General features: G+C 39.1%; 1 protein-coding gene across 1 annotated transcript in view; it reads right to left on the bottom strand.

Annotated features, from left to right (window-relative positions):
- LOC124262312 (GTPase HRas) overlaps nt 1-22,602 on the bottom strand; it is a 43,169-nt gene extending 20,567 nt beyond the window's left edge. The window contains exon 1 of the mRNA XM_046696798.1: nt 22,379-22,602. Within this exon, the coding sequence (XP_046552754.1) occupies nt 22,379-22,409 (31 nt within the window). The 5' untranslated portion in view covers nt 22,410-22,602. The remainder of the gene's footprint in view (nt 1-22,378) is intronic.
- Between the last annotated feature and the right edge of the window lie 620 nt (nt 22,603-23,222).

Below are 23,222 nucleotides of genomic sequence, written 5' to 3'. Positions count from 1 at the left end.
AATCCTTCTTTCGATTGATTTTCGATTATTTTCGATCATCGGTACATCACTAATGGAGACTGTCTTAAAGTTTCTAAAATGAGTGCTCAGTGTGGTTGAGGGGGGACAGTGAACATGTTTAGTGAGTGAGTTTGGGAATGGCTGGGTTGGTCGTTCTATAACCAGATATAAATAACAGTGCAAATCCTTAATACCAACAAAGCCGAGTTTACACCAGACCTATGAGCTGACAAACTTAGGCAGAGTTTCACAGGATAACAAAATGAAACACTGTGTACAAATGCATACAAATTTAGAGTTGATGCAAATGAATTAGCACTGTTGCTCCCATGTAATACAAACATATCATTAAAGCTAATTTAGTTTGTGAATTATAGCTGGGAGGGAAGCACGAATGATGCAGTCCACTGTCAAGTCAGATATACCATACACAGTCGATATGTTAAATTTCAGATGTGAACTGGAATCCATAAGTTTCATATGGCTTAACTGACTGACTGACTGACTGACTGAGTGAGTGAGTTTGGTTTTACGCAGCTTTTAGCAATATTCCAGCAACATCATGGCGGGGGACACCAGAAATGGGCTTCACACATTGTGCCCATGTGGGGATTCGAACCGGGTCTTCGGCGTGACGAACCAACGCTTTAACCATTAGGCTACCCCACCGCCCCTTCATATGGCTTGACAACTACAGTACAAACAGTTATAATGAATAGTGAGTGAGCGAGTTTATTTTTAAGTTGCTTTTAGCAATATTCCAGCAATATCAAGGCAGGGGGACACCAGAAATGGGCTTCACACATTTTACACATGAGGAGAATCAAACCTAAGGTCTTCGGCCTGACTATAATGAATAGAAAGGGACCACACATTTAAATTTGAACAATTTAACCATAGTTCTTTACACACATTTAGACTAAAATATGAAAAGTAACCATGACACAAAAGATTGTCAAGACATTTCCCGTGGTCCGCTACCTGGAGTCAGAAGTGAGAGTGCCACGTGATGAGCCACCACAGGAGCTGATACTCGCACAGCAGATGTACCACAGCAGTTGTATAAGTGGCTTCCTCCTCAAGTGGTGGCCGGGGCCTCCTACATGAGGTGCACTGTTGTGGTGTACTGTTGTGGTGCACTGTTGTGCCCTGTTGTTGCTTGCTGTTGTGGTTTGACTGCTAACTCTGAGACTGTGGGTTCAAATCACAATTGGACTCAACCCAAAAAAGTACTAGAATCTGTACTTTCCTGAGTGAGTGAGTTGAGTTTTTCACCGCTTTTAGCATTATTTCAGCACTTTTATGACAGGGGACACCAGAAATGGGCTTCACACATTGCACCATGTGGGGAATCGAACTTGGGTCTTCAGCGTGATGAGTGAACACTTCAACCAGTAGGCTACCCCATAGCCTGTTACTTCCTGTACGGTTATGATGCATAATACTGTAGTTTAATCCCTGCTACTAATTAGGCATGTAACAATACAGCAAGGTCACAAAACAATACCTGGAATTAAATTTTAATGTACAGATTATTTTTTGACTGAGTATTAGCCTGGTCAGAATTTGACTAGTCTTTAGACCAGTGGCTAAAAGTAAAACTGCTGACTGTTGTCAGATTCACAACTGTGCAAGTAGTTATCTCTGCTTGAACCATATATAATCTATTGACCATGTCAGCAGTTTACCTGCCTGAGATATAACTTGAGAGAGCATGTTTAACTCTTGGCAACTTGCTTCGCTTCATGTCAGTGTCATGTTTACAGCGGCCACACTGAGTACTACTGCTTTTCTTGAGTGCTTTTATCTTTCCAGTTAAAAAATCTCACTGTTACACAACGATCACACCAAAATAAGACAGAATTAGACCAGTCATCTATTACAGGGGTGTGAGGTATGGGGTTATGATTGGGGGCTTCTTGTTAGACAAAATGCAAAAGCATTGAAATGTTAAGTGAAGTGAGTGAGTGAGTTAAGTTTTACCTCTCTTTAAGCAATATTCCATCAATATCACAGCAGGGGATACCAGAAATTGACTTCACACACTGCGCCCAAAGAACCCGAGTATTTGGCATGAATGAAATTTTTAAGAAAACTTTTCAAGAAAAAATGTCAATTTTTTAAATTTCATTCTGTAACAACCCTCCTCAATTATGAGCATATTTTTCTGACCTTTCCGAGAGAATGTCATGTTTGGTGCTGTCTCCAGCCTCCAACCCTGATTCCTCATACCTACAGACTCCTGAAATGAATGACCGTTTCCTTTGAAACCACTGATACAACATATGCTTTCATTCACAGGAGTTCACATAAAAATGTGTCAGAAACAAACAACTAGTTCCAGCAACAAGTTCAAGTCGTAACTTATGGCAACTAAATCTATCTGAAATATGTGTTGCTTTAAACCTGTACATGTGCCAACAGTGTGATGTACACACTGGGTTATTTGGCTGTTTATACTGCATACCAGAGATGCCCTACTTAACAGATCTAAAAATAGACTTGAGTCAGCACTAGGAATACTGGCAGCCCAAGAGCCTATACACATGTTCCACTGAGACAGAAATTTGCAGTTTTTTACTTCATCTTAATATTATTTAAATTTGGTTCTGGGGAGTATCTCCTGTATTAGTGACTTATTGATTTTACTTCTGTCAATCAAGCGAGGCATTTAAAGGGTGCAAAAAACAACCATGAATTTTGTACAAGAACGTTTGATGGGTTGTGGAGTGAGTGGGGGAATGGTTATGGAATTGAGTGAGTGGTTGTGTGGTTGAATGTGTGGTTGAATGTGTGGTTGAATGAGTGGTTGAGTGATTGATGGAGTGAGTGGTTGAGTGAGTGGGTTGAGCGATTGATGGAGTGAGTGGTTGATGGAGTGAGTGGTTGTGTGGAGTGAGTGATTGTGGTTGAGTGATTGATGGAGTGAGTGGTTGAGTGAGTGAGTGGTTGAGTGATTGATGGAGTGAGTGGTTGAGTGAGTGAGTGAGGAGTACAGTCTAAAAACTTGTCTGTCATACAGACCCTGAAGCAAATATATCCAAGAAAGCCCGAGCAAGTCTAGAACATGTGGCAAGTCTAGATTTCCACAGCTTCAGCTTCTGAAAATGAAGAAAGTCTCAGGGCTCCTTTTCATTTTCATTATATTTTTTTACTATGAACTTTTTTTTCTGTAAAATATGTTAATTTCAGAGACTAGTTGTTAGTCTATCTGAAAACCATCACATCACAACTCACCAACGGCAGCGCTATGGGAATCAGACTTCCTGCTTGTCAACTTAACACTAGACCACCCCAGAGGCCCTCCTTCATACATAAGGATGTAAACATCTATAGTGACTACATCACAATAACAAAGTCCAGGTATCATTTTTCATGAAATAATGTGATGATGATACAGACCACTTTGCAGCACTGACACATGAATATTGATTAAAGGGGTGCTATGTCCTTTCATACTGTCAGTCCCAGCCAGTTTGACTCAGACAGATATCACTTTCTTTACCATTTTTATGATGTTTATCAACCATAACTTGTCAATTACCGAAATTCCATAGAGAGAATCTCTAAATTTTCCACTTGCAAAAGAAGATACAAGAATCAAGACACTCTGAAAATGCTCCATCAGCAGTTTAAAACTATTTGTGGCCTTGACGTATCTGATGAAAGCAGGTCACGAACATGAAACATAATACGATATATGAACACTTGACACTGGTGGTGTTGACAAGTTCAAGTTCAGCAGTGAAAACGATCAGTGACCTACAACAAGTTGGGGCAGTGGGTTAGCCTAGTGGTTAAAGCATTTGTTCACCACTAAGAAGACCCGGGTTCGATTCCCCACATGGGTACAATGTGTGAAGCCCATTTCTGGTGATCCCCACCGTGATATTGGTGGAAAATTGCTAAAAGCGGCACAAAACCCAACTCACTCACTCTAAAACGAGTTAATCATGTACACAATGGCTGGAGAAATCTTTCACGTAAAATTAGAGTCAATATTTAACATTACCTGGGAATTAATTTAGTAATTAAAGATACAATAGATATTTCTTTCTTGCATAATGATGCCCTCAGGAATATTCCTGCTACACGCAAGCAATAATCAATATCACATGATTCCAAAAGCCTAACGAGTGTCTGGGTAAAAAATGTACACGCACAAGTACACTGGCCAAAACACTGGCACTATTTTTAACAGATTTCCATTTTTTTATCTTATATCAAGAATTATTACGGAGTTTAAAAGACCACGCGTACTCGTGGTTTAACTTCAATTCAGGGCAAAATATACTTTATTACACAACACAAGGGTAAAAACAACTTTCATTTCTTGAGTGATCCCAAGATAAGTGAGTGAGAGTTTATTTTGATGCCACTTTTAACAATATTTTAACAATATTTTAGCAATATCACAGCAGGGGACAATAGAAATGGGCTTCTACTGAATACTAAACCACCAAACTTCCACCTTGGAAGGTGGGGGGGGGACAACAGAAATGGCCTTCACACATTGTATCCATGTGGGAAATCGAACCCTCTTCTTTCTGCATGACGAGTGAACACTTTCACCACTAGGCTACCCCACCGCCTCTTGAGAACCAGGAAGTGATGTGAATGAACTCTCTGAAATGACACTGTAGTGGAGCGTACTGCAGCCCTAATCAATCCACGACTCTTGGAGGATCTCGCAATATTCAACAGCATCATCAATCATTCCTAATCCCCGATGACTTGTCATTTCAGACATGACATCATTATAGTGTCAAATAGCTGTCCAAAATACTAGGGGTGGGTATTGCAGAGAATTTTCATATTGCGATATATTGAGATGCGAAAGCATGTATTGCGATATGTATTGCAATATATTGCATGAAGTATTTTAAAGCAAAAAACTACTTATAATCGAGTTAATTCTTGATTTATAGAGCAAAAACACAACAAAATCACTAGGCTTGATTAAGCTTTAATAACAACTTTTAATCATGATAAAATAAAAATATGAATAATATTTAGCACAATGAAACAAGGACATATCCAAAGATTTCCAAGTATTACGAAGTTTTCCGAATGCAAGTCAAAATACCGGTTTTCGATCAGCGTATCGCAATACGTATCGTTTTCATGTCTGAACCAGTAAATACCGGTAAACCGGTTATATTGCGCAGCCTTACAAAATACAACCACCATACCTTGGAGCTATGCTGCTTTGGTTCTTAAAAAATATAACCAAATGCTAAGTTTAAAAATATTGTGAACTGCACATCCATTTTCAATGCAGACCTCAGACATCAGCCTAATTCCTTATTTACCTTAAGGTTAATCCCCAGCTGCAAAGATAGAACTTAACTTATAGAGATTGGCAGTAACTAGGTAGGGTCTGAATGTGACTGATAATTCAGATATGTTGTCATACTAATAGCATTCAAAACTGACCATGGAACTGAAGCATAAGTCTGTCCCTGAACCATACTATTTTCCTGTCTGCAAAGCCTTTACTGTAATTACATCGCTACTTATGGAGCAAGTCAACATTTTCCTCAGGATCATTTCCCATCTAACTGGATCATTGTCAGTTTACAGCGACATTTGTGTTTGTATCAAAAATATATATTTTCAGAGACTAAACATTTTGGGGCTGTAGTATGTGTAATTATTAGTGAAATATTTTGATAAATTGACATCTGTGTTACAATAGAATCCATGATGAGTGAAATAAAATCACACTGTCCTTAATCCAAGCCCACGAAAAACATTGCCTGGAAATGTCAATTTTATTAACCTCGCGAATCCCAGCCAGCACCAAAGGTCATTCCAACAAACAGTGAAAGCATAGTGTAGTCAAAGTTGCCATTAATGTCACTAGCCTGGGTCCCTTCAAGCAAGGCAAGAGATATTTTAGATATGCCCTTAGCCATTACTGCCTCCGACTTTCAATACAAACATCGATGCCCTGTAGGTAGAGACGGAAAAACATCTGTACCACGAAAACATCCATTGCAAAAATTTGTATCAAAAACATAATGCTGTTCAAGTTTTTGTTTTTCAAATTATTCAGAAATGTGATTTGAGTTTAAGAAACTGTTGCATTTGCTGAAAACGGCGCCAACCTTCTAAAAAGTATCTGACAAGACTGGTAAACATGGTCTGTTGCCGTTGGTAACCAATGGTACAAATGGCATGATTCATAATATGAACAGTTTTAGGACAATATCATCTTAGAAAGGCACTCCTTTTGGGATATTAATACCACAAATACCAATGATCTTACACTGAACCAAAATAACTGAAGTACTGAGCGTGTTGACAAGAATGACGTACAAATACCGGCAGTAATGTTATCATTAAAAGGTTCCTGATCATTTTCTCCATAGCTGTTGCTATAACTGTGAAGATCATGGCTGGATAAGGCTACACGTTATTAAAAATAATCTAACACCCAACAGCATAAACCTGATAAATAACGCACCAGACAGCCACCACTTCACAACATTTTCTATTTGGCCAAGATCATGCATAAGTCTTATAAATCAGGGTTACAAATTAATATTCATTTCATGTCAAGAAAAAAATCTGCTACAAAGTGACAACTGCTTATTAAATGGTAAATATGGTAATCTGTAAGGAATTGTTGTCAGATGTTATTCTTGAATTTTACTGGTCTTGAAATAATTAATTCGGAACACTATTAATATCATTTTAAATCAATCCTATTACATAACATAGTTCAGGTTAGCTTTCGTCACCACAAAAAGCAGTTGCTCTTCTTTAATTCAGACAAAAAATATGTAACGTGTTGAAAACACACCCAGAGCTCGATTTAAGAGTTGTTAACTTACTTGCACTGGGTGCAACCTAAGATAAAAACCTACTTGCACCAGCCCAATTCCAGTTGCACTGCTTTTATTGGAATATGTAATGAAAGAAATATGCTATGAATTATTTAGATGTTTTATTCAGAGGTTTACCCACTCAAAATTAACTTGCACCTGGTGCAAGTTAAGACTAATAACAAGGTTGCACTTTGTAATATTAGGTTGCACCTGTGCAAGTATCAAAGCACTAAATCGAGCCCTGACACCTCAGTAACTGATGCTTTCAATACAATTAAGTAATTTCAAATACTCTCATTTAAATCTACTTAAAATGTGTCTTCAATACTTCACACACACACACACAACAAATTGTGACAAATCCCTATTCCTCTCCATGGACTTTTCCTTATTTTCACATGTATTAGAAATTGATTGTTCTTTTCTGTCCTACCAACTTAACTTTTGGATTAACATGTAATATTGTTGACAAGAGCTCCCTACAAAGACCAAAATTCACATGACAGCCCATATTTTGTGTATTGTAGGCTTTTGAACACAAAACAGTACCACAGAAGGGATAGAGTAGAGTTGAGTTGGGCTTTGCGTCACATCAGCATTATTCCAGCCATATACTGACGAGATCAAGTTTGTATTCATAAACATTTTAAGTACTAAGTCCACATGAGTTTAATTTTAAAAGCATATATATTCATTACATTGTTATTTCAAAACAGAAAATGTCATAGCACCAAATTCAAAAGCACGCAATTTGTTATTCACATGACATAGTTACAATTTATACATAGTTCACAACAGGATGCCCACTCACACAGGAAGAAAAATCTTTCAGATTTGTCACATCATAATGTATATCCCTTGCAGTCGTAAAGTCCACACAGTCAAGCAGTATATGCTTGATGATGAACACTTCATCAAAAGAGACACACATGGGAGGTCCATCCACATCCGTTTTCAGTAGATAGTCATGAGTAAAGCGACTGTGACCAATACAAGATCGTCGTAAAATTACCTCATCACATCTTGACTGACAACCCAACCAGTTGTTGACTTCAATTCATGAAGCATATTTCTTCCAACTTGGGGGTCCCACCTTTTTTGAATAAGGTATATAACTGTGGTAGAAACAACTCAATCTCCAAACACAAATCTAACCTGAGCATGGTTTTGAAATTTTGCACATGAGCCACCATTGTTAAGCTGCTTCATTGAATACAGCAGGTATACATACAGTAGGAATACAGTAGGTAGTCTATGTCATGTTTAATACAACTCCACTAACTGAATCTAAGGCACTAAGCACAGTAACAGCACCTCACTTCAATAACATTATAACCAATTCTTAAGCTGCTTCTTACAGTAGGAATACAATACCTACCTTTGAATCCGCACTAACATAATGAACATATAACGCTTCAGCCTTACACAATACCTACCGATCATAAAACATGCTTCAGCCTACCTGAAGACTAGTAAACATGGTCATCTAACAATAGTCTGAGGTGACCTGCACTACGGTACAGCAGGTACAGCAGGTGAGTGAGTGAGTGAGTGAGTGAGTGAGTGAGTGAGTGAGTGAGTGAGTGAGTGAGTGAGTGAGTGAGTGAGTGAGTGAGTGAGTGAGTGAGTGAGTGAGTGAGTGAGTGAGTGAGTGAGTGAGTGAGTGAGTGAGTGAGTGAGTGAGTGAGTGAGTGAGTGAGTGAGTGAGTGAGTGAGTATGGTTTTACGCTGCTTTTAGCAATATTCCAGCTATATCATGGCAGGGGACACGAGAAATGGGCTTCAAACATTGTACCCCTGTGGGGAATTAAACTTGGGTCTTTGGCGTGACGAGCGAACACTTCAACCACTAGGCTACCCTACCGCCCCAGGTACACTAAGAGCTACCATACACAAACATGGTGTACTTGGTATCAGACTTCCAGCAGTATACAATGATAATAGTACTTTGAAAATACTCAAAACTGAAACATCCCAGAGAAGAGCAGTAAATATACTGAACAAAAAAAGTTAGGGATCATGAATTTTGAAGGCATATTATTATGAAATTGTGTTCTCAGTTTCCACTGAAAAAAGTTTACCCCAAATTATATATAACTAACCTGTTTTCGATCAGAATTTATAATACATGATATAGACATGATATACATCAGTGAAATATGCTTGTTTTTTGGTTTTGATGGTTTAATGCTGCACTCAGCAATATTCCAACATGTCAAGTTTGGACCAGACAATCCTGTGATCAATCTTGTATGCAACAATCCTCACAATTTGATGACACACACAGTCATCTAGGCTGACGACCTTATCTAATGTGGCCAACCCCTACGACCAGCAGTGGTTGCCATGAACCTATTCTTACCCAGAATCAACCTGTACAATAGTCTGTCGTACAGACCCTGAAGCAAATATATCCAAGAAAGCCCACGCAAGTCTAGAAAATGTGGCTAGTCTAGATTTCCTCAGCTTCAGGAAATGAAGAATGTCTCAGGGCTCCTTTTCATTATATTTTTTTTTACTATGAACTTTTTTTTCAGTAAAATATGTTCATTTCAGAGACTAGTGGTTAGACTACATGCTTATAAAAAAATATGATGCTTGCTTTAGTATAACATAAGGTTGACAAGCCATTTGGCCCAGTTGCAGTTTCCATGATTATATGTTCAACACCAGGTGTCAAAAGCATAAAATAAAATATTATTAGAAGATGACATACCCCTCCATGTCCCCCCACCCCCCTCCTTGTTTATTAGTTTGGAAATGGAGTTTGACTTCTTATTCCCCAATTTTGTTTCATTGGCAATGGATATCGTCAGCTCAGTGACAAATATGTTTCAGTAAATTTCAAAGTCAGAAATCATTAAAGGCACCAGTTCATCACAGGACTGATCTGTATACCAAGTTTCAAAGAAAAATAGATGGCTGATGTTGATAGCTATATCCCCCCATTTTATAAACAACTGAAGTAACAAGGACAGGAACATACCGTTTGTACCATGATGATTTTACCCATATAATCGAATACCCTCTTGCAGGTGTTAACACTAATAACAGCACCCTCTGACGTCACCCTCATCCATCAGATTGCGATGTTACCTGGCAACATTCCTCTTATGTAACATGCATTGTGCCGTGACATATGGATTCCGCAATACATGTGACAATGAACAAAACAACCCAATAGGTTGGAGTAGCAGTACAGTGTTCATAGCCTCTTCACTCACGTCACCTTCCTCCATCACATTGTGAGGTTACCTAGCAACGGTATTCTTATGTAACAGTTTTACACTGTGGTGTTACATATGGATTTTAGAGTGAGTGAGTGAGTTTAGTTCTACACTGCTTTTAGTAGGGATGCTATGATACACTGATACTTTTTCTAAGACGATACAATTATCGATACATTCAAAACTGTATCGATATTTAGTTTTGAAAGTATCGGTTTAAATATATTTATGTATCGCTTACATTTTGCAATTGTATCATGTTTTTTAATGTTATGAGAGTTATAAATGATTATTTTTCATGCACAAAGAGGGCAATTTGAACTTTTTAATCTCTGAGAATAAAAAATGTTGATCTTTTCATGGACAATTATAAAATATGAAATATTAATGTTCAAAATGTAACTAAATTTACCCTATAATGCCGCGAAAATAGGTATCGTGATATATATCGAATCATGACATGGGTATGAAACTTATGTATTATTATGACACCCCTAGCTTTTAGCAATATTCCAATATCACGGCAGGGGACACAAGAAATGGGCTTCACACATTGTAGTATGTACCCACGAGGGGAATCGAACCCTGGTCTTTGGTGTGATGAGCGAACGCTTTAACCACTAGGCCACTGCCCTATATGGATTTGGAGATGGATGTGACAATGAACGAAACAAGCCAATGGGTATGGGTAATGATACAGCAACAAGTATTGATTCACAAGACCTCCCCTCCATTTCCCCACCTGATCAATCACCTCTGCTTTGTGACATCATTCAATGATGTTGATACGAAAATCACTTTGAACAGTAATCTTGTTACATCACGGCACGGCAGCTCATTACTTCTAAATATTGAAGGAGTGGTGGTGGAATTGGGTTTAAGGTCGTGCTTGAGAATATTTCGCTCATATGACGACTTGCATGCATGTGTATGTGTATGTGCGGCTGCTTGTACTAGCCCAGACTGAAGCTGGTTTTATAGTGCTAGCCCACTGAGATACCATGCCCAAGTGAAGCATGAATACCCCACTCAGACACATTATACTGACACCGAGCCGACCAGTCCTTCTTGTACCCAGTAATGCCGAGAGCCAGGCAGGGACCAACAAGTACCATATTTTAACGTCTTTTGGTATGACGCGGTCGGGGATCGAACCCGCGACAATCCACTCTCCGGGATGACGCTCTAACCACTACACCACGGAGGCGGTCTGTATTGGGAGTGAAAGTGTTTGACGATTGACATACATTCAGATCATACTTTCTCAATACTATTACAAGTAAATATTTAGATGTCAACGTAAGCATGGCCAGTCAACCCATTTTGTTGTCATGGATACAGGGGAGATAACAATGCAAGAGAAAGAATAACTGTCCATTATGAAGGGGAAACAGCATTTGTAAATGAATTTCTGTATTGATTTTAGTTCTAAATAATACCAAAAAAAAACAGAACTTATTACATACTTTCTAGCCCGGTATAGTAGGACATGGCGACATTGCAATTCGTGTAGTTTGACTGACTGACCTACTGACTGAGTTTGGTTTTACGCCGCTTTTAGCAATATTCCAGCAACATCACGGCGGGGGACACCAGAAATGGGCTTCACACATTGTACCCATGTGGGTATTCAAACCTGGATCTTCGGCGTGACGAGCCAACGCTTTCACCATTAGGCTACCCCACCGCCCCATTTAAAGAATGGACTACTACCTAATTACATTCATCATTCTACATAGTTTTGTTCAAATTCTTCATTTCCAAGTCTGGGTATAACATGTCCATTTACACAATAACTAAAACAGCATCTGACATTTCTGCAGTAAAACATACCCTCATTCACCCTATACTTCCAACCACACTTTTTCTACATATTGGTTCAAATCACTAATTAGTAATCCAATGTATATCAACCTTGTCAATTGTATATACACACTACGCAGCTATGTATATATTCTCCATGTTACAACTCTTTGTATCACTTGCTTGATAACGGTGTTAGTACCTACACTGAAACGTCGCACTCATTGCAATAAAGAAGTCGACTATCCATAGAACTTGGTTTTCCTTCATCTATACACCTTCTAAAATGCCTCTCAAAGAAATATTGGTTCATATCGAAATATCATAGCATCTAAACACCATTGTCTTGCCAATGCAATTCCAATCTAAGATGATACTCAAATTTCAAAGACATCGGTTGACATCAATACTGAATGAGTTACTTCTGCTCCTCCAGTGCAACAAACTCACAAATCAATAAAGTAGAGCATTGTGCCCACAGCTCTATACACAATACTTCCCATGAACTTGTTGCCTGTTAAGTAATGCTACTCCTCAGGGTGGGATACAATACGTAACTTCTGGTGGATACGAGCTTGGTGGGAACTTCACTCATGGACATAGCATGCAAGGTAGTCTGTCTCTCAGACTCCAGAGAATAAATTAAGGATTGAATCCAGTCAAGGGAAGAGTGATCCGGAAAGGCTCGGTTTCGAGGCTGGGCATTGTTCTCAGTTTGATCACATCTTAAATTTTTTAGATATATTTTTAAATGAAATAACTTTATTTCTTGGAATAATGCTTGCCTCCATGCAAGAATGCGAAGCAGCATTGGAGTTAACCCCACCGCCGCTTCTAGCAATATTCAAGCAGTATCATGGCAGGGGGACCCCATAATGGGTTTCACACATTGTACACGAGGGGAATCAAACTCTGGTGTTCAGCAGGATGCAGGTCTTCAATGGCCATTGTTGGTGCTTGTAATTTACTATTAAGCAAAACCTTGCAAATTCTAATACGCAATAGAAATACATCCTGGCCAAAGTTAATTTTACCAGTTAAAATGTGGTGTAATACAGAACAATGGGGCACAATGTCATGCAGCCAGAACTATGATGAGATCCTTGAAATGATTCAAATGAACGTGTTGCAGGAACAATGGAGTTAATGGAAACAGGTGGTTGTCATTGCTGAGGTAAGGAAACAGTTCACCATCTGGGTAAACGTTTGGGGGTAGCCAAGTGGTTAAAGTGTTCACATGTCATGCCAAAGGTCCAGGTTTGATACACTAGATGGTTACAATGTGTGAAACCTATTGGTGGTGTCCACAGTGTGATATAGCTGAATAGCGCTAAAAGCAGCACTAAGCTATACTCACTCACTCAGTCTGAATTCAGTTGTATTTCACTAATTTAAGCAACTGACCCAAGTCAAACAAACGTTATTTAGGGCAAGAAATTCAGTTCACAACAGTTTTCCACGTTCAGCATTGGTCTCGAACTATTGCACCTGTTAAGATCTAGGTTAGAATTGGTCTTCAGCAACCCATGCTTGTCGTAAGAGGCGACTAACGGGATCGGGTGGTCAGGCTCGCTGACTTGGTTGACATATGTCATTGCATCCCAATTGTGTAGATTGATGCTCATGCTGTTCACCACTGGATTGTCTGGTCCAGACTTGATTATGTGTACAATGTGTGAAGCCCATTTCTGGTGTCCCCCGCCGCCATATAGCTGAAATATTGCTAAGTGCAGTGTAAAACTAAACTCACTCACTTACCGAACTGTAGCTAACTTCTGGCACAGATTTGTGTCCAGGATGAGCTTACCAGTTCCACTGGCCTCGGGGCCCATTGCGTTCACTGCAGATCAAATGAGTGCTACACAGCAATCTAATGTATGCGGTTACAGAGAGTATGACACCACAGAAATGCCAGGATATGCATGACATTTAGAGAATCCTGATTAACCTGACTTGCATCACAGACAGATCAACTTGACAGCCCAAGGACAAACGCAAGGACAGTAGGAAGCAGTCATAGCCCTGTAAAACTGTGTTCAGTTTGGTAAGATCCGCTAACAATGACGACATGAAAATGTACAAATGATTCTAAGAGTCAAGGTCGTTTGACTCAAAGGTTTTGGCGCAGACTGTGGGTGGGTGAGTGAGTGAGTGGGTGGGTGGGTGGGTGAGTGAGTGAGTGAGTGAGTGGGTGGGTGGGTGAGTGAGTGAGTGAGTGAGTGAGCGAGGTTTAACACATGGAATATAATTTCAGTCATATCAATTTTGAATTATTTCCATTAACTAAATTTGAATTTTCAATTTACAAGTGTATTTGATAATAATGATAATATCTTCATGATACAGTATCCACATGATCCAGTTAAAAAGATTTATTCATGGACAGTTTTGATCAAGTTACAAAACAAAATACATATATGGACATGTAAATGTCTGTTAGGGGTGAAACGGTACGCTCTTACCACGGTACTGTACATATTGTGGTACAAGGCCTTCAGTTCTCTCCGTTTTGGTTTGGTATATGAGATGTAATTATAATGCAGAAAACTGGCAAGAGCCAAACCTTACATGGTTTGATAACATGGACAAAAAACCCATAATCTTTGTTATTTTGAACAAACAAAACTCTCATATTATGACTTGATAGAAATAACAGTATGTAGACCGAAAATACCAAAATTTTGGATTGCATTACCGTATACCGAACCGAAGGCAAAATACCGCGGTTTATGTAAAACTGAACTCACTCACTCTAGTATCTGTGTGTAACTGCGTGTGTATGTGTATTTGCACGTGCATGTATGTCTCAGTGCATGCATGCATGCATGCATGTGCACATGCATGTACCCGTGTATAAATCGAGGTTATTCTTTGGCATTTAATTGGTTGTTTCCATAAACTGAAAAATATTCACCCCACACCTACTAACAAATGACTGTTTCCTGACTTGCTGACAACAGAAAGGGTGGGTCTTGTGTTCCACATGTTGTACTCAACGTCACTCAATATTGTGTGTTAATGATTAAATAAGCCATCTGATGTTACTGTTGACATATCTGTAAAATATTAATTAATTTTTGTACATGTTCTGTCCATAATGATACACTGATTTATCTAGGATAGTAATCAAAGTGCCCATGGCATGCAAATTGGCAAAAACGTAACATTTTTTCAGAATTGTATCATTTTACAGTGCTTATTTTTGGCCAATTCTAAGGTATTAGGAAAATTTCAACTCAAAATAAGGAATTTTTATTATTTTTGCTCATTTGCAACAGATCTTGGACTGAATGTCATTCTCAGTTCAAGATAAATCTTTGTCATAATTCTTTTGGCAATCAAACACAAAGCCGACACGGCTTCATTGAAAGAAACACTATGATACCTCATCTTCAAGGATCAAAAGCTTGGATAACAACTCTACTCCCTGGACTGTATGTACCTGTCAGACAAGTTATAGTTGATGTATATTTGGTACAAAAAGAATCTGTGATATAAAGGGAAGTCATTATAGCGAGGTGATGATATTACAGACGAGCAGACGCAGCCTGTCTCCCTACAGTCACAGACGGACAGGTTCCTCTGAGGCTGTTGCATCATGACACACAATGTCATACCGAATGATGTACGGGATATGCTGAACTGACAAATGGATTAATTACTAACAACAATAGAGGTAACGAAGACTTAAAACACTTCCAAAAATAGATGCTGACATGCATAGTTTGCAAATGCATGATTAGTGCTTCAGAAATAGTTTCAATCATCCAAAAGTTATCATTTATCGTGGACACCAATAGATTTGTATGAAAGCCTGAATTTATGGAAGTCAGTTCGTTATTTTAAGGAACACGACATTTTGGAATATATTCTTACTCCTTCATGAGGTGAATGAAAAACTAGGTAACAGAGAGCAATATAAGTACATGTGATACAACAATGATAAAATGAGGGAAGCCAGTAGTTAATTAGCACTAAATTGGTAAAGGGGGTGGACAATTGGAGGGGTTTTTTTTCAGTTTGCATCGTAATTTTACTTCTTGTGTATCTTGTTTAGGTAGTTTCATACCAAAGATAACTTTTTTTAATTATTTTGCCTAAAATGCAGGTTCTGGTGACTCTTCATTTGTGTATGTTTATCAGGGCTCCACTATGATTGGTTGGTTTGTTATTTAACGCCTCACTCAGCAATATTCCAGCTACATGGCGGCAGTCTGTAAATAATCAAATCTGGACCAGACAAGCCAGTGATCAACAGCACGAGCATTTATCTACCCAATTGGGATATGATGACATGTGTCGACCAAGTCAGCGAGCCACCCGATCCTGTTAGTCGCCTCTTACAACAAGCATGGGTTACTGAAGACTAATGCTAAACTGGATCTTCATGGGTTGGTTCCACTACGAGGCAACTACGATACATAATATTATCATGAATGATGAATATTGGGTAATGAATACAAACATATTTAGTAACAATATAATAACATGCCTGCAGTTGAAGTATTATTTATTATGTTTGGTGAAACAATAGCAAAATAAATTGTTTCACATGTTTGACCTTGTTTACAGTGTTAATTTACCACAAGAACGACCACTATCCACATTACTGTCAAATTAATTATATAAGAATGTTCACTACTATCATTCCTGGCTTTAATATATTCCAGTTTGCAAATCTCGATTTAATAAATAACACCAAAATTCAAATAAAACATTCCTTTTTAAAAAATTCATGAATAATCAATTCTAGTGATTGCAAAAAATTAATTGAATTCATGAAGGGATACGATTCAATTTGAATACACAAGTGAATCATAACCATGGTAACAATCTTCCATTCCATTCCCCAACATGTTCGAGTCACACATGGACATGTCTAATTAACAGAGTGCGACAGAGCCATCTTTATTATGCATCATTCGCAGCACCTGTCCAGAATTCCTGTATGTGCAATGCCTGCCGTAAATAAAGGGCTGCGGAGTAGCCTAGAGGTTAAGTGTTCGCTCGCCATGCCAAACACCCAGGTTTGATTCCCCACATGGGTACAATGAGTGAAGCCCATTTCTGGTGGCACCGACCATGATATTGCTGGAATATTGTTAAAAGTGGTGTAAAACCCAACTCACTCACCAATCAGTAAATTAAGATCTGGTATGCAAGTTGTAAAGGTGAGGTGAAATTGGGTTTAACGTCCTGCTTGAGAATATTTCGCTCATATGATGACGTGCATGCATGTGTATGTGTATGTGCGGCTGCTTGTACTAGCCCAGACTTAAGCTGGTTTTATAGTGCTAGCCCACTGAGATACCATGCCACAGTGAAGCATGAATACCCCACTCAGACACATTATACTGACTCTGAGTTGAACAGTCCTTGTTGTACCCATTAATGCCGATGCGCCAGGCAGGGACCAACAAGTACCATATTTTAACGTCTTTTGGTATGGCGAAAACTCTAACCACTACACCACAGCCACACTCAGCAATATTCCAGCTACATGGCGGCAGTCTGTAAATAATCAAATCTGGACCAGACAAGCCAGTGATCAACAGCACGAGCATTTATCTACCCAATTGGGATATGATGACATGTGTCGACCAAGTCAGCGAGCCACCCGATCCTGTTAGTCGCCTCTTACAACAAGCATGGGTTACTGAAGACTAATGCTAAACTGGATCTTCATGGGTTGGTTCCACTACGAGGCAACTACGATACATAATATTATCATGAATGATGAATATTGGGTAATGAATACAAACATATTTAGTAACAATATAATAACATGCCTGCAGTTGAAGTATTATTTATTATGTTTGGTGAAACAATAGCAAAATAAATTGTTTCACATGTTTGACCTTGTTTACAGTGTTAATTTACCACAAGAACGACCACTATCCACATTACTGTCAAATTAATTATATAAGAATGTTCACCACTATCATTCCTGGCTTTAATATATTCCAGTTTGCAAATCTCGATTTAATAAATAACACCAAAATTCAAATAAAAACATTCCTTTTTAAAAAATTCATGAATAATCAATTCTAGTGATTGCAAAAAATTAATTGAATTCATGAAGGGATACGATTCAATTTGAATACACAAGTGAATCATAACCATGGTAACAATCTTCCATTCCATTCCCCAACATGTTCGAGTCACACATGGACATGTCTAATTAACAGAGTGCTTACAGAGCCATCTTTATTATGCATCATTCGCAGCACCTGTCCAGAATTCCTGTATGTGCAATGCCTGCCGTAAATAAAGGGCTGCAGAGTAGCCTAGAGGTTAAGTGTTCGCTCGCCATGCCAAACACCCAGGTTTGATTCCCCACATGGGTACAATGAGTGAAGCCCATTTCTGGTGGCACCGACCATGATATTGCTGAAATATTGTTAAAAGTGGTGTAAAACCCAACTCACTCACCAATCAGTAAATTAAGATCTGGTATGCAAGTTGTAAAGGTGAGGTGAAATTGGGTTTAACGTCCTGCTTGAGAATATTTCGCTCATATGACGACGTGCATGCATGTGTATGTGTATGTGCGGCTGCTTGTACTAGCCCAGACTTAAGCTGGTTTTATAGTGCTAGCCCACTGAGATACCATGCCGCAGTGAAGCATGAATACCCCACTCAGACACATTATACTGACTCTGAGTTGAACAGTCCTTGTTGTACCCATTAATGCCGAGAGCCAGGCAGGGACCAACAAGTACCATATTTTAACGTCTTTTGGTATGACGCTCTAACCACTACACCACAGAGGCGGTCAGAAGTGCATGAGAGCAAAGGTAAAACATAATACCATTTCTAATCCTGCATTATTGACAACATGTGGAAACTGACGACTACTGCCATTAGAAACTGCTTACAATGTTACAACAATGGTAGATACAACAGAATGCAATTGAAGTCATGGCATATTGCCCAGTAACCGACTATTGTCAAAGTTTCAGAGACATCAACAACTAACTTCTTTCACAAGCTATCTGGGTCAAGTTTATATTTATACATTGTCGTCTTAACAAGCACCCTCCTTTCTAAATGTTCAAAGTGAGTGAGTTGAGTTTTATGCCACACTCAGCAATATTCCAGCTATATGGCGACAGTCTGTAAATAATCAAGGCTGGACCAGACAATCCAGTGATCAACAGCATGAGCATCGATCTGCGCAATTGGGAACCAATGACATGTGTCAACGAAGTCAGCGAGCCTGGCCACCCGATCCCGTTAGTCGCCTCTTACGACAAGCATAGTCGCCTTTTGTGGCAAGCATGGGTTGCTGAAGACCTATTCTACCCCAGATCATCAGGGGTCAAGTAGCCAATATGTTTATTTCAAAGACTATAGTACCTGCTGATTGATATGAAACCCAGTACTCTTGACGTATTTATGTTTCTGCATCTTGGCAACACTACTAGTATTTGATATTGATCATTCAGTGAGTTGAACTTTGTCCAGTTAACAAATACATGTCGTAACAAACTGAATAAAAAAAACAAGTATGATATGACAAAATATGATGCCTGTAGGCAACCCTCAGAGAACAAAATCTGATTGTGCCTTAAAAGGCATATTTGTTTTCATATACTATGCAAGAGGAAGCATGTTTCCATGATCTCTACACAAACCAAACATAAAGGAGGATTTGAACCCTTGTCGGCAGCATATCAAGTTATGACCTTACCTACTGGAATACAACACCACCCTGTTCTGCTTAATACAAGACTTGTTCTTACACAACATATGATGCCTGAGACATTTATGAACTCCACATGGAAACAGACAAAATGAAATAGTTCTGTACTGTTCTTTAGTGACTTCGTTTGCTGCCTTTAAATATCTTTTCCAAGAATCAGTTTTGACACTTTGACGTAGGTCATTAAGTGAGTGAGTGACTGAGTCTGGTTTTATGCCGATTTTGGCAATATCTCAGCAATACGACAGCTGGGGACACCAGAAATGGGCTTCACACATTGTACCCACATGGGGAATCGAACCCAGGTCTTTGGTGTGACGAGTGAATGCTTTTACCACAAGGCTACCCCACACCTACATTTGGCCGAATATTTTATACTGATCCTAATGGCTTTGTAGGTATCATAGTCACTAACTCACGTCCAATGAAGAATGAAACTGTCTTTGGCATGACGAGGGAATGGTTTAACCACTAGGCTTCCCCGCCACCTCAGTTAAGAGTGAGTTTAGTTTTGCGCCGCACTCAGCAATAGTCCAGCTATATGGTGGTGGTCTGTACATAATCGAGTCTGGACCAGACAATCCAGGGATCAACAGCATGAGCATCGATCTGCGCAATTGGGAACAGATGACATGTGTCAACCAAGTCAGCGAGCCTGACAACCCGATTCCGTTAGTCGCCTCTTACGACAGGCATGGGTTACTGAACATCAATATTCTAACCCGGATCTTCACGGGTCACCTCAGTTATGAAGTGAGTGAGATGGGTGTTACTGTTAACGCCACTCTAAACACTAGTGCAGTAACATCACTGCATGTCATGCTGTTGAGCACTGGATTTTTGGTCCAAACTCGATTATTTACGGATCACCGCCATATATTGCTGAGTTCAGTGTTAAACAACACACCAACATCACTGCATGTCAGTTTGATGTGGGAAGAAAGGCTTGATCTGGTGCAGGTCTCCACCATCTACCACTTAAGGGGGGGTAGCCTAGTGGTTAAAGCGTTCACTCATCACCCCGAAGACCCGGGTTCAATTCCCCACGTGGGTACATTTCTGGTGTTTCCAATCATGATATTGCTGGAATATTGCTAGTAAAAGGGTGTAAAACCAAACTCACTCACTCACTCTACCACTTTAGTCAAACCCCTGTGTACAAGTATGGTGCACACAAACCTAGAAACACTGAACCCACAATCATAGCTTCCTGGCATGGTCAATATAACATGGGATATAACTCTGCTCTGCTAATGACTTTAACCTTGATGACATGGCCGCCCGTGTCCCCAGTCCTGAATACCTGATGCTGCTGTTTGTACACATTACAGTGTTCAAAATGATGAATTAATGGTATACGGATGTTTACTCATGAGTCATCTAGTACATTGCGAAATACTGTCACCATACAAATTTAGAATTGTGTGGTCACGTACCAGTATATGATATGGGGCACACGTAGAATTTTATTGTGAAATTCTATTTTCGAACATTATGTAAGATGTTGTCTCAGAGCAACAAGCAGGTATATCATCTATGGAATCGTGAACTAACCATTGAAATATGCCACATGCATCATCATGCGAACCCAGGCATTCGGCGTGACGAGCAGACACTTTAACCAAATAACCCACCGACCCTTAACAGAATGTAAATGAGATCGATTCTGTTATATATTTATTACATTATCCTGCAATCATTTATTTTTATGCAGTGAGTTTAGTTTTACACCAGCTATATGGTGGCAGTCTGTAAATAATCGAGTTTGGACCAGACAATCCAGTGATCAACAGCATGAGCATCGATCTACACAACTGGGATACAATGACATGTGTCAACCAAGTCAGCGAGTCTGACCACCCGATCCTGTTAGTCAACTCTTACGACAAGCATGGGTTAGTGAAGATCAATTCTAACCTGGATCTTCAAAGGTCTATTTTTACACAGACTGGTTTCCGGTACTCTTTGAGCTGAAACAGCTTTTCAATAGAAATTCTTGAACTGATGTTTATTTTATAAGCACATAGCATGGTTGAGAAAATATAAGGAATATGTTGAAATGGAATATTTTTAGAGGGAGTCATAATATGTTACTATTGCCATCTTGACAATATAACCTAGGTCTGGTGTAAAACTATTTTCACACAAATTGTTGAGAAAGCTGAATTTTTTTTTTCTTCTCTACCATGTTGTAATTCTTTGTAGAAGGTCTTCATCGGCCATGTAAGGTGCGCGAGCATGTCAATTTAAGCAAGATCAAAACAAAACACCCACATGGAGTGTAACCAAGTATAAAAGGAATTCCAGTTATGAACCCAGTTCATTGTATGCGAGGGCACTACATTCTTTCGCCTGCGTCTCCTCTCAATGTGTTTAGATTACAAATAATCCTAGCCCTAGGGGTATGTTTAGTACGAGCAAAATTGCTGGACTGCACACTAAGGGCAGACAACATATATAGATAGTCATGTACCAGTCTGAACAGTATACAACAGACTTAATTTCCACACGCATGCCTTTCCATTTATTATAACACACCAGTTGATATGCTTGTGTATCAAACCATGACCGACATGACGGATTTTGGTTAAGATTCAAAACTTGCTAACGTAAACAAGACAACAAGTCCACATTCCAACACATTAACTCTACACAAGGACACAAAATCGGGGTCATATCTGCTCGAAGTGACCCAAAATGTCAAAGATATGTGACGCTACAGCACGAGCAGAGGACTCCATACACTGTGTGCTACGAGAAGGATTTCCACCACAACTCGTAGTACGATGCTTGTAACAAATAGCGCTTACCTCCAACCACCACAAGCTTGTATTCAGTCATTTGCACCTCAACGTGCGTCCACTGAACGTCTTAGTGGCTCACCCCGATGAAAACAAGGATATATTCTTGTTACATATATAAACAAACGCCAGACGATGGTCGTTGCTTTTGACACCAGCACACTTCGTCACGATCGTCTACGATTTGACCTCTTTAGCTCACACCCATCGGAGCTTTTATACCACGGACAGCTGAAGAGAACCGTAAGGGCAACCGTCTCAACTCCTAAATACCGTGCTCTCTGCTATATCACAGAGAACTAAATTGTCAGTTGTAATAACAACATATACTGTGGATATAACTAACAGTTATTTAAATGCGTTGCTCTTTAAATAATATGCGACTGAAGCATTAGAGAATTTGTCACAACTGTCCAGTCGAGTCTCTCACTTCTAAAAATAGCCACCAATAAGCTGTGTGGTTTCTAAATTCAGTCTCTGTACTATTTTCCCAACCATTAGCAAACTGACTGTTAGCTCCAGATCGTTACGTTACATGTTATGTTTCACAAATGACAACTTTTGTACTTTCATGTACCTGCCACGATGTCTTCGATCAAATAATTGGCTTTATGTCATATGACCAATTCAAGGAAATGTGTTGCAATGTGACTCACGTGATGACTCACATGTAATGCCGGAATTTTTAACATTTTGCAAACTGCACAAGAATATCGATTACATCATATCTATTTTTCGAATTTTGAAAAAATGAAATATGTATGTCAGTTTTCATGCAATTTGTTTTATCTTGAATAATCAATTTGTATATTGATATATTTGACTAAGAATAGGCACTGATTCCAAAAGTAAA

Source organism: Haliotis rubra, unplaced genomic scaffold (assembly GCF_003918875.1).
Source record: "Haliotis rubra isolate DU_JTF1 unplaced genomic scaffold, ASM391887v1 Scf83, whole genome shotgun sequence".
NCBI lineage: Eukaryota > Metazoa > Mollusca > Gastropoda > Lepetellida > Haliotidae > Haliotis > Haliotis rubra.
Note: the sequence above shows the minus strand (reverse complement) of the source record. Positions and strands in the feature narration are given on the sequence as shown.